Source organism: Gavialis gangeticus, unplaced genomic scaffold (assembly GCF_001723915.1).
Source record: "Gavialis gangeticus isolate Ggan-Ray unplaced genomic scaffold, GavGan_comp1, whole genome shotgun sequence".
NCBI classification, from domain to species: Eukaryota; Metazoa; Chordata; order Crocodylia; family Gavialidae; genus Gavialis; species Gavialis gangeticus.
In genome coordinates this window covers 35,342,059-35,354,516 of record NW_017729032.1, presented here as the reverse complement: position 1 = coordinate 35,354,516, position 12,458 = coordinate 35,342,059, and the positions used below count along the sequence as shown (strand labels likewise).

General features: G+C 41.7%; 1 protein-coding gene across 4 annotated transcripts in view; it reads left to right on the top strand.

The window, feature by feature from the left end:
• Positions 1-12,458, top strand: part of CUNH11orf65 (chromosome unknown C11orf65 homolog) — a 64,122-nt gene that overhangs the window by 8,865 nt on the left and 42,799 nt on the right. For all 4 annotated transcript variants that reach the window (XR_002098889.1, XR_002098890.1, XM_019524371.1 and 1 more), the window contains exons 5-6: positions 2,884-3,087; positions 4,703-4,836. Coding sequence is in view for 2 of the 4 variants with exons in the window: in XM_019524371.1 (XP_019379916.1) it covers positions 2,884-3,087; positions 4,703-4,836 (338 nt within the window). In the remaining 2 variants the exon portion in view is untranslated. The remainder of the gene's footprint in view (positions 1-2,883; positions 3,088-4,702; positions 4,837-12,458) is intronic.

Sequence of the window (12,458 nt, the reverse complement as noted above, 5' to 3'; positions counted from 1 at the left end):
TGGAGTACTGTGTCCAGTTCTGGGCGCCGCACTTCAGGAGGGATGCGGACAGCATGGAGAGGGTCCAGAGGAGGGCCACTCGCATGATCAGGGGGCAGCAGGGCAGGCCCTATGAGGAGAGGCTCAGAGACCTGAACCTGTTCAGCCTCCACAAGAGAAGGCTGAGGGGGCATCTAGTGGCCTGTTACAAACTAATCAGAGGGGACCAGAAGGCATTAGGGGAGTCCCTGTTCCCCCAAGCGCTACCAGGAATGACTAGAAATAAAGGTCACAAGCTCACAGAGGGTAGATTCAGATTAGACATCAGGAGGCACTACTTCACTGTCAGGGCGGCTAGGATCTGGAATCAACTCCCAAGCGAAGTGGTGCTGGCTCCTACCTTGGGGGTCTTTAAGACAAGGCTAGACAAACACCTTGCTGGGGTCATTTGACCCCAGTACTCTTTCCTGCCATGGCAGGGGGTTGGACTTGATGATCTGCTCAGGTCCCTTCCGACCCTACAGACTATGAAACTATGGGTACAATTACCTTAAACCAGTAGCTAAGTGCCTATATATGTATTTGCCTTGACATTATGGCCCAGGTGTTAATAGATTTTTGCGTAATGTTTGTGCCTATTGATAACATGTGAACAGTCAGTCTGTAATAGAACAAACCTTTTGCAAGGTTTTCTGTTTTCAAAATAACTTACACAGAATTATGAATTCAATTCAAGAACACCTGAAATAACTGTAAAGAAGTTGATCTACTGCCAATATTTTCCCCTGTTGCTTGGCTAGCAATTTCCAGTAAATTGCATTTGGCAGACTTTTATCATATAATCATTTGGTCTGTGCTCTTGACCTCTGGTTCCTTGTCTAACACCACCTTCTGAATAATACATCATTAGAATACCTTACACTGAAGACATATGATACTAATAAAGCAGTAGAGCAACAGTTTGCTCTTTGCTGGAAAGTACAGTGTAGAGAGCAACATGCTGAGCTTATTTATTACCTACAATAAAATCCAGTTCAGGGAAAGTAAGCATGAGACTTGGTAGGTGTTTTGTACATGGGTATTACAAAACCAGTGTATTTTTCTATAATGGCTATTTTAATGAGAACTAGCCAAACTTTTTAAATTGTAATAGTTGCAGTATATTTACAAGACTGCCCAATGTAACGTAATGTTTCCAGGATCTTATTTTCAGTTTATGGAGAGAGACATCTACAATTGCCAATCATCATAACAGTTTCCTCCGAAAAAGCACTGGGAGAAAATATATGCTGTAATGACCTATTACTGTTCTTATTGTCTGCCTCGTCTCTAGTGCTTCTATATCAGTCCTCACAGGTAATTGGATATTTTTGTCTCTGATAGATTTTCGGTGTGTGCGCAAAGACAAAAATATCCATTACTGTGGGTGCACACTTCTCACAAGAGAACCAGTCACCCCAATCTCTAAGATCTAATCTTCAAAGGCAATTTACAAAACACCTTTTGTAGACGAGCCTGTGAACTTTGCTTCATAAATCTACTGAATACAAAGAATCATGTGCTAAATGTAGACGTTTGTTTTACGGCACATTATAACCTGCCTGACATCTGATAACTGACCCCAGGTAACCTGTCTGCATTTGCCAGCTACATTCTATCACCAGTTCAACATTTCCTTTTCCCCACACATACCTGTCTCTCTCTCCTATTGTCTCCCGTTTCCTCTGACCCACACTGTCACACCTTTGCATTTTCACAGATCTGCATTTTGTATCTTGGCTTCTATTCTACCCAGGAGAGCACACAAAACACCAGCAGACTCTCCTTATGCCTGAAGAAGGGTGTCTGTGCCTAAAAGCTTGCAAAAAACATTTTTTTCCAACTGCTTAGTTGATCTAATAAAAGATATCACATCTACGCAAAGAACCTTGCCTGCCTATGTGCTTAGGTAAACATGGCTATAACCAACAACCCTGAAGCATGGATTAGCAGATTTTTTTCCCTTTTTTCCTCCTAGTACTAAGAGATTTGGATTACTGAATCAAGCCTGCTAATCTACGTGTTTTTTTTAATTCATGCCATAAAAGATGGACCGCTACCAGTTGGTTAAATATACAGCACCTCTGACAGAGAGGAGATTGCTTGAACTTAATGCAGTTCTACAGTGAAAGTGACTGTAGCTACAGTGACTTAACTGTTTGGGTGGATGACTGTTTTTTTAAGACATGACAAGGTTTTGGTTTTTGTGATGTAACCTGTCAGCTTATTTATTTCTTATCTTTAGAGCATCAGTAAGGTCTATTAAGTAAGCATATTATTAATTTGCATGTACACAGCACTTTTTACCTGAGGCTATTAAATTGCTTCAGGTAAATGATCATCACTATTTTACAGAGGGACAAATGGATGAACGAAAAGTCCATGTGGTGATTGCACTGGATTTGGAAATAAATCCTACAAATCTAGACTTCTGTAGCCATGCTTAACACAGTACATATTTAACTTATCATTTTAAGCATTTTCTACTCCAGCTTTCTCTTCACAGGAAACTTCTCCTTTTTACTTACTACAGCAAATACCTATAAGTGTATAAGTGAGGCGCTAGTTGCCTCACATACAGAATTAATGGCAAAACTCTCACTGACTTCACTGAGAGCAGGACTGGAGCTTTAAGTACATGTACAGTTATAATAAATCAGTCAGATCATCCAACGTTAGCCTATTTTTCTAGTGTTCACCCACTTCAAAATGAATAAGGGATTGTTTCATTAAACCCATTTACATCAGTGGAGTTTGGTGAGGGCTTAATTTGCACAATTTTTTTAAAAGAACGAACACATTTGTTTATAACAGAAATTGTTACTAACTGGACCTCTAGTTTACAAATGTTATTCTTGTCTACAGACCAGGTATCCTCCAAATATATACTATAAAATATTCACTCATAGACCTGTTGTAGATATGTGTGCTAACAGCCCTAAAGATTATTCAAAGTTGGCATCCAAACAGAGTCTGACAGAAAAGATTCATGGAAAGATTTGGAAAGATGATGGCAGTGGCTGGTACAAACGTGTAGAGAACAATGGTTGGAGACTTCTTTCTGCCAAAGTAAGCAAAGAAAAACATTTATTTTTCTTTTCTAAAATGTTAATTCCCTTTTTTTTAATCTTACTTATGTCAAACCTGCTCTAGGATTTAATTTCCCTCACATGGATCATGTCAAAATGTGCAAGGTCTTTATTTTCATTTGAAATTACGACTTATGATCAGTCACTTGCTGTGAAATGGTCTTAAAACATCACAATAATTTATTTGTAGCATATTTTTTCTCATTAGGCCACTGAACAACCTAATAAATACGATTAAGTGATAATGGGTATGATGCTATGAGATCTTGTCCAGGTCTGAAACAAATATGTTTATTAAGGTAAGAAAACACAGGCCCCCTCTATATGTTACGTGTATGATACAATTACTTGGTTAATTGTGCAATTAATTTAGGCTGGCTACACATGCAAATTAACTATGGACCCTTAAAAAGGCCCAACTAGCTATAAAGTATGTAATTTTCACATGTAGCCTTTTCTCCCCACAGCTGGGAGACCAGATCCCAGCTGGGGGGCGCCATTTGTGTCCCTAAGCTTGGGACCTCCCAGCTGACACTGGCTCCAAGCCACAGGAGTACATGCCTCTGCAGCTGGTGGCCTCAGGAGCTGACAGGACTCCCATCTTCAGGGGCACCTGACATACCCCATGGCTAGGAGCCCACAGCAGCAGCAGTCTCCCAGCCATGGGATGCATATTGTGTCCCCACAACTGGGAGATCACAGCGACTGGTCTCCCAGATGCAGAAATGCATAGTGCACTTCCATGGCTGGGAGCCCTGTCAGCCAAGGGGGCTCCCAGCACAGGAACTTGCTTCTTCCTGGGATCAGGCTCCCCCTGCACCTGTGCTAAGGTGTGATGGGATCTAATTTGCGATCCCACAATCATGCCTGGTGCCATGCATGTGTGTCATGGAGGAGGTGTGACTGTGTGGATCATGCATTAGATCCTGTCTCACCTTTACCAGTGCATATAGAGGGGCCCCCAGAGTAATCACAGTATTCAGGGAATTATTTGAATCCCACAAAAGACTGCAAGAAGCATAATCTCATTTCAGGTATTAGTCACCACAAATTGTATGGCTGGATTACTCGGCCTATGAACTTGCAAGGAGGCAAAAGCGCATCTAAACCATCTTCTTGCCTCCCTTGTCTGGAGACTGAACTGGTCTAGGCAAGAGAGAGCAACTGTAGTTTTTCATTAACAAATGGCATTCTTCTTTAGTGACAACCTCTGAGTAACTGTACTGATGCTTGGTGGAGAAGTCTAATCTATGTTTGGCCTTTATTTCAGTGATTACTGCATTGCTTTTCTGTATCTTATCCAAACTTTTCTCTTCATCATACTAAATAGGTATATTAAAGAATCAATTACCCCTGAATCAGTTTTTGCAAGAGAAAACAGATATCTTACATGTTACTGTGAAAGACATAAGGCTAATCTTGATGTGGGATCTTATACTCCACATTTAAGTAAAATAGACAAGTAGTAATTGTGTGAATATTCTCAGTGTAAAAGTATAAATCATGTGACCTGTAAACAAGCAGGTGTAGCTAAGGATATAAAAATAGTGGTGTTTTTTGAAACTATACCAACAATACCTTATTTTTTCCAGTAGGCTTGGAAAAGCATGGATCCTTTCACAACTGAGGACAACAAAAAGGAAATACAATTTCATTTCTCTAAGCTGAAGAGGAAACAAGATGTTGAAGTGAGAAGAAAAAGGAAAAAAATTGAATGGCTGAAAAAAATGTAAATTAATGCAGTTTTTGAATTTTATTTTTATGTATGGTTAGAGTAATATTTTGGTCACAATTCGTATTTAAACTAATTAATTTTCACTGTTAAATTCTCTTAAATGTCCTGTAAATTGGACAGCGGCTAGTCGCCACCAAGTCCAGAAGAATTTTCTGTGGAACTAGCTTTATTTGGGGCAGTTGGATATTACCTCTTTTATACATCCAAGTCTGCATAGCTTCTGAATGAGCTTTTATTTTATAGGCTAGGGTTCTGGTTCCATTTTGTGTCTCATCACCATCAGCAGTCCTTTGATATGAGGATGACAGTCTTCCAGATGATAGGGAAGTCACTGGTGAGTCCAGAGATGACTGATGAGACCAATCTGAGTTCTGCATGCATGTTCAAGTGCAGATATGGAACAGCTGAGGAATAGCTGCACTATAGATGGAAAAAAGTATTTGTGCAATCATGCATCCTTTCTTGACTCTGTTTCTAATCATGAAGGGGCCCATGTCTGAGCTATTTCTTAGAATGGTTGCTGCCCTGCCATCATGAAGAAGTCTGACGGTGGTAACACATTTTGTTGGACATCCAAATCTCCTCAGGATCTCTTAACTGTTGATTGAATCAAAGGCCTTAGGTCAATGAAGGCCATGTAAAGATCTCTGTGTTGCTTATGGCACTTCTCCCATATTTGCCTAGCAAGACAACGTGTCTGTTGTACCTGTGAATGGTCTGAAACTGCACTGGGACTCAGGTAGAATCTTCTCAGTGAGGGGAGTGAGTCTATTGAGAATTCAGCAAGGATCTTCCCAGCTATAGACAGGAGTGCAATGCCATGGTAATTGCAACAATCTGATCTACCTCCTTTCTTGACTATGGTTATGATTCTGGCATCTCTCGGGTCACTAGGAATCTGTTCATGTTTCCAGATTTTCAGAATAAGGTATCTAGCTGGTGAACTTTTTCACACCATGCTTATAAGTTCAGCTGGTATTCCATCAGGACCACATGCTTTGTTCTTCATTTTGCTCAGTGTCTTTCAAGGCCACTTGATAGGTTGGTAGGTCTGCAAGGTAGTCCTTAATGGGATATTATGAAATAGCATTGATGGTATTCTCACCAACATTACAAATCTTGGTTCAGAAGCTCTTGAAAGTGTTTCTTCCACTGGACTGATGGCAGAGTTCTCTTTAAAGAGTGTTGTTCTATCCTTAGACCTCAGAGGGATTGTGTGCTTGGCCCATAGGTAGCTTTGGTCAAGCTGAAGAAACTATGCATACTGTAACTCAGCAAACTTTAGGATCTCTTGCTTTGTTCTCCCACTGCTTGTTTTTTTGTGCTCAAGTTTTCGTCTGGGTCTCCTCTTTAATGGGGTGATAAGTGTCTTGTTTCTGTTTGGAGTTGATGTTATTTTGCCAAGCTTTGAAGCTCTCCTTTTTCTGTCAATGAGAGCTTGAATTTCCTGGTCACTCTCATCAAACCAGTCCTGATGTTTCTTTGTCAAGATTCTTCACATGCTTCATGGATGCCTTTCTTGAGGCTGTTCCAGTGATCAATGGTGTCACAAAGGCACTGCTGGGAAGGATTGTTTTTAGCAGGGCCTTTCAGGCACTCAATATTAAATGTCTTCCTTGGTTGCTTCTTTTGCTTATTGTGTTTTGGGGTACTATGAATAGACATAATAGAATATATCAAACAATGTTCAGTCCAGCAGTCATCTGTGCTAGTCATAGCTCTAGTGATATGGACATCACGATGGTCCTGGGCACACACTATGATGTAGGCAGTCAGTTGCCAGTGTTTTGAGCAGGCAGGCATCCATGATGTCTTCCATTTGCTGATTTGATGGAATAAGGAGTTTGTGATTTTGAGATCATGTTCTGAACACCTGCTCGAGAGGAGAATTCCACTTGAACTGACTTTCCCAGCTCTTCTATTCCCAGCTGTGTTTCCATAGCTCACAGTCCCTGCTCACTCTAGCATTGAAATCACCAAGAAGAATGTTGTTATCTTCTTTGGGGACAGATCACAGGACTTGGTTGAGTTTAGAACTGCATTTTTTCTTCATTTAGTCATCTCTATCAATGGTTGTGGTGCATGCATTGACAACTTTTGCATGTTTCTACTGGTTAGTGGAAGATAATGGGTCATAAGATGCTCGTTGATGCCAACCAGATATTTCAGCATTTAAGTAAGAATCTTGGTCTCAATAGCAAAACCAGTACTGTGGATAATAGATATGTCTATCTTTTTTAGATTTTCCTTTCCAAAAGAAAGGGTACCCACCACCATGCCCAGTATGTCTAGTCTCATGAAGTACAGCAATAGCAATATGAAATTGTGCAAATTCTCTGGCCTCTAGTGCTGTCCTTCACCTCAGTCATTCACTAGGGTTGTCCATCAGGGTGCAGATGTTCTGGTTGCAAACTTTATTTCATAGATTTCATAGATTTATAGAATCAGAAGGGACCTGGTAGATCATCGGATCTGACCTCCTGCTCCAGGCAGGAAAGAGCGCTGGGGTTAGGTAACCCCAGCCAGATGCCTGTCTAATCTCCTCTTGAACATCTTCAGGGTAGGGGAAAGCATCACCTCCCTTAGAAGCCTATCCCATATTTTGGTGACCCTCACTGTAAAGATTTTCTTCTTCATGTCCAATCTAAATCTGTTCTCCTTCAGTTGTGGCCTTTATTTCTGGTAACTGCGAGGGGCGTCCTGGCAAACAGTGTCCCCTATTCCCTGCTGGCCCCCCTGGTGAGTTTGTAGGCAGCCACAAGAAGGCCTCTCAGCCTTCTCTTGCGGAGGCTGAAGAGATTCAGATCCTTCAGTCTGTCTTCATAGGGTCTTACCTGCAGGCCCTCAACCATACAAGTAGCCCCCCTCTGAACCCTCTCAAGGTTATCCACATCCCCCTTAAAGTGCGGTGCCCAAAACTGGATACAGTATTCCATCTGCAGCCTCACCAGTGCCACATAAAGGGAAATTATCACTTCCCTAGACCTGCTTGTGATGCTCCTGCTGGCGCAAGAAAGAGTGTGGTTAGACTTGTTTACTACCTCGTCACACTGGTGACTCATGTTCATTTTTGCATCAGCCAGGACTCAGAGATCTCTTTCCACTGTTGTGTTACTCAGAATGGTAACCCCCCAATCTATAGGTGTGTTGGAGATTTTTTCTCCCCAGTGTAAACACCTTGCATTAATTCTTGTTGAATTGCATCCCTTTCTGATCTGCCCAGTTCCCCAGTCTGTCCAAATTTGCCTGAATTTGCTCCTTGCCCTCCAGTGTGTTTACTGTGCCCCATAGTTTAGTGTCATCTGTGAATTTGGACAAGGTACTTTCAACACCTTCATCCAAGTCGCTGATGAAGATATTAAACAGTACTGGTCCAAGGACAGAGCCTTGGGGGATCACCACTGCCCACATCCCTCCAGGGAAAAACCGCCCCATCCACCACCACTCTCTGGGTGCGTCCCATAAGCCAGTTTTTCACCCACCTTACTGTGAAAAAATCCACATCACAGCTACTCTGTTTACTTGTAAGAATTGGGTGTGACACTGTGTCAAGAGCGTTTTTAAAATCCAGGTAAATAATATCTACTTCCTCCCTTGTATCTAAGCACTTTGTGACCTGGTCATAAAAAGAGACCAGGTTAGTCAGGCAGGATCTGCCTGCTATAAACCCATGCTGGTTGCCCCTCACCATTGTTATCCACTGGCCCCCTGCAAATGTGATCCTTTATAATTTTTTCTAAGGTCTTGCTGAGAATAGAGGTGAGGCTAACTGGCCTATAATTACCTGGGTCCTCCTTCCTCCCCTTCTTGAAGATGGCCCTTTTCCAGTCCTCTGGGACCTGTCCGAAGTGCCATGAGCGCTCAAACAGCTGCACCAGTGGTTCTGCTATGTCATTGGCCAATTCCTTTAGTATCCTTGGGTGAAGATCGTTGTGGCCTGCCGACTTAAATACGTCCAACCCTTCCAAGTGCCCCTTCACTAGGTTAGTGCTAATCATTGGTGGATTGGTACTACTCTCACTCCAGACTAATTGGGAGGTGCATTTGTATCTGTGCCCAGGGAAACAGAAGCAAAGAAATTATTTAAGAGCTCCGCTTTTTCCATCCTATCAGTTACGAGTTGCCCTAATCCATTCTGTAGCAATCCTGTGTTACCCTGTGCCTTCTTCCTGCTCCCTATGTACTTAAAGAAGGACTTCTTGTTATCCTTATTTTTTGTTGCCAACTTAAGTTCTGTATCTGCTTTGGCCTTTCTTCTTGCTTCTCTGCAAGCGTGAGCCAAGTAGGTATACTCCTCCTTGGAGTATACTCCTTCTATTTATTGATTTGGATCACAGATAGAGTGTTCCCTCTGGATGTGGTTTTCTAGTCAGGTGGAGTGAGACAGTCTATGTTTAAAGTAACTGTGACTTGGCTTCTTCTCACTTCAAACTTATATATCAAAGTTCAAGCATGTTGTGTTTATTCCACCTCTTAGGCACCTAGGTCTTCCCTTCTCTCTCTGCTCAGTCTAGTCTGCACCCAGAGGCATACTTCCATGTAGGAAGATGCACATAACTGCCATTCAGGCAGTGGGTAGCCTTATGCACTTCTATAACTCTGGAATCAAACTTGGTCTGACTTGCTAAGAAGGAAAACCAGCTGATGACATTCAGTTCTTTTGGGAAAATCTGCATTAGTGCATCTAATGAAAAGAAAGCAGGGTTGGTTTCACTATAAAGTAAAGAAAGAGGGTAATATTGGTGCAATCCCAGAGGTATAAATTTAAATTTTGGCACCCTGGGTGGCATGGGAGAGTGAATGCTTACCTCCTTCTGCCTGGGCTGCTGCTGCCTTAGTACGAGCTCCTGTAACACTGGGCCCCCTGTGAATCAGTGCTGCGTCCAGATTCTATTAGCTAGGGTCCATTAGCTTGCACTGTAACTACTGCCCCAGTTACGCTACTGTGCCATCTGCCCTTTACCCTGTAGCTTAGTTGCTAATGCCCTTAAAGAGGAAACTGAGTTCTGGGTCCATCTCATCCTAAAATAATTTGAATCCACATTTCCTGCTTCCCAGGAGAGTGCTTTAGCTAGAACAGGCTAGAACTCTACACTTCTGCGGGCAGTTGGGTCACTGGAAGGCAAGAGTCATGGAGCCAGAAAGATAGCAAACAAGGGGGTTGTGACTCTGAGCCCAGTGAGGTGTGTTCTGCCCCCTGTTCCAAATACTAGTTACCCACTTGACTCAAAGATTATTTTACTCTAAAATGTATAAATAATCCTGACAGCAAGGGAGTGCTCTAAACATTAGACCATGAAGTCAAGCCCCTCTTGTTTGTTCTTGGGATTATTTATCTATCTTACATTAGACAGTCATTGGTTAAAAATAAATCACTTTGGCAGCAAGGACTGGAACCTTGGAGTAGGATTTGGTATCATCAATGGAACCTAACAGGAGGAAGGTTCTCTTAGACTATTTTAGAGATTTTACAGCTTAGAAGAATACATTTTGTTACCTCCTTTGTGCATCAGCTTGTTTTCTTCCAGTGGTGCTAAAGTTTTTACCCCTTTCTTAATATTGGGTCTGGTGTCAGAAGTGACAAATGGACAGTGGAAAGAATGGAGGGGTTTAAAAACTAGCATGTCAATAAGTGAGACTAGCTTACTGTGAAAATGATTCACTGTGTGCTCACCTCCTTGCCCTGGGAGTGGAATACTGCTGTCCTTTAGCATGCTCTGGATGTGTTGGAGTCCATGAGTCTTTGTCATCAAATCAGAATTATTGGTCTTTCTTGTCTGAGAGCCAAAAGGTCCATGGGTTTGAAAGCAATTTTTTTAGAGGGGTGTTGATGTCCTTATTCTGGACACATTGTTTGAAGATCAGGCATTCCTCGACTTACAATGTTTCAAGTTACAATGTTTCACACTTACAGCATTTATAAATTGATACCCTGTTTCAACTTTCTGATGTTAGTTTTGACTTTACAATGCTTGATCCAATGTGATGCCATGCCAGCGAACAAGTTCGCTGTGTCACCCATCTCCCTGGAGAACATCTGTCCAAACTTCCTTGGACACTTTCTTTAAGAAAGCAGCCAAGACTCCAGAAAAACCTGCAGCCAAGACTCCTGAAAAGACTCCAGCCAAAACGCTTCAAAAAGTCCAACCAAAAACCCTTCAGAAAGTCCAGCAAAGTCACCTCAAAGAAGTCTTTCCAAATCAATATGATTGCTATTTACAATATAAATACATTAATGTAGCTATATTACTCATCTATAATTGATCAAGTACAAAATTCTGGGGTATTTTTGGTGAAAATAGGATATTGGGCTTTGGTTCAGGAACCAATCCCCCATTTATAACATTATTTTTTATGAGAAAATTGGTTCCAAGTTACAACATTTCAACTTGAGACGCAGTTTTCAGGAATCAAATGTGTCACAAATCTGAGGACTGCCTGTATACAAATGGTTGTGTCGGACATGTGACACAGAGGAAGTCCTCCTGGACATATAGAGATTCCAGGAAGTTTGTCATCCCAGGAGATAGTCTGAATGAGGCCAGTAGGTACTTCTAGGTGGCAGAATAGAAACTGCAAGCCTCAAGATACTACAAGAAAGCCAAAAGAAGGCCTGAGAGAGTCTGAGATGGACAAGTAAAAAAATTCAAGAAATCTACAGCCTTGTAGCATGTGAATGTTGAAATTACCCAGTGTGAAAAATCTGGGATATTCTCACTACCATTGTTGATAAAGTATAAGTGAGCTTCATTATAAATACCCTAGTTGGTGGTGTTCTGTAAATGAGCAAAAAATAAGTTAACATTGCTCCTAAGCTTTGTTGTCAAATGAAAGGGTTCAAATGAAGTGGTCTTACTTGAGGTTCTGCCAGTTGGATTTGATGTTTTCAAAGACACTGAAAGCAATGCCACATTGCTGAATGTAAGAACAGGAAGGCAGACTAGGTGGGTAGTACAGGGCTTGTAGTGTCATCTAGACAAGTCTCAGTGTTGCAGGCTGTAAGAGGTACTTCATTGCTGATGACGCACAGATTATTTGTTGGTGCATATCTTGTACTGACCATCATCTCATCGTGTTAATTTTTTTCCTTGTACTGTCTCTTGACTTGTTTAGATAGTGCTCTTGTTCAGTGTCTATGCATCAGATGCCTGATTTCCTGCCTGCTTTTCTGTTTCCTTCGGACTCTTCCTTCCACTTTGGTCTGTGATAGGTAGTGAAGTTGAGTGTGTTAGAGACAGACGGTTGTCTTATTTGCCAGATGCCATAGGAAAGGGTGATCTAGTTGTTTAACCTTTAGGAGTTATAATCTACTTGACTCCTGGGTCTGGATGGGGCTGGAACGGTTTGTTCCTGTAGGTGTGGTAAGTGAGCTGGTAGCATAACAGTCAATAAAAAATGATAATGATAATAGCAACTTCCATTAACACTGCTTTTTGGCATCAACCTCGTATTTTGGGGGCTAATCAGATAGTCCAGGGCACAGTCAACATGGTCCAATGTGGGCATTCTGGAAAACTGCAATCAGGATGACTAGTTTCTGGAAACATCCACTTGTACTGCAGGCGATGTGATTTCTTTAAAAAAGCAAAAAGATACGAAAAATGAGGACCAATTCT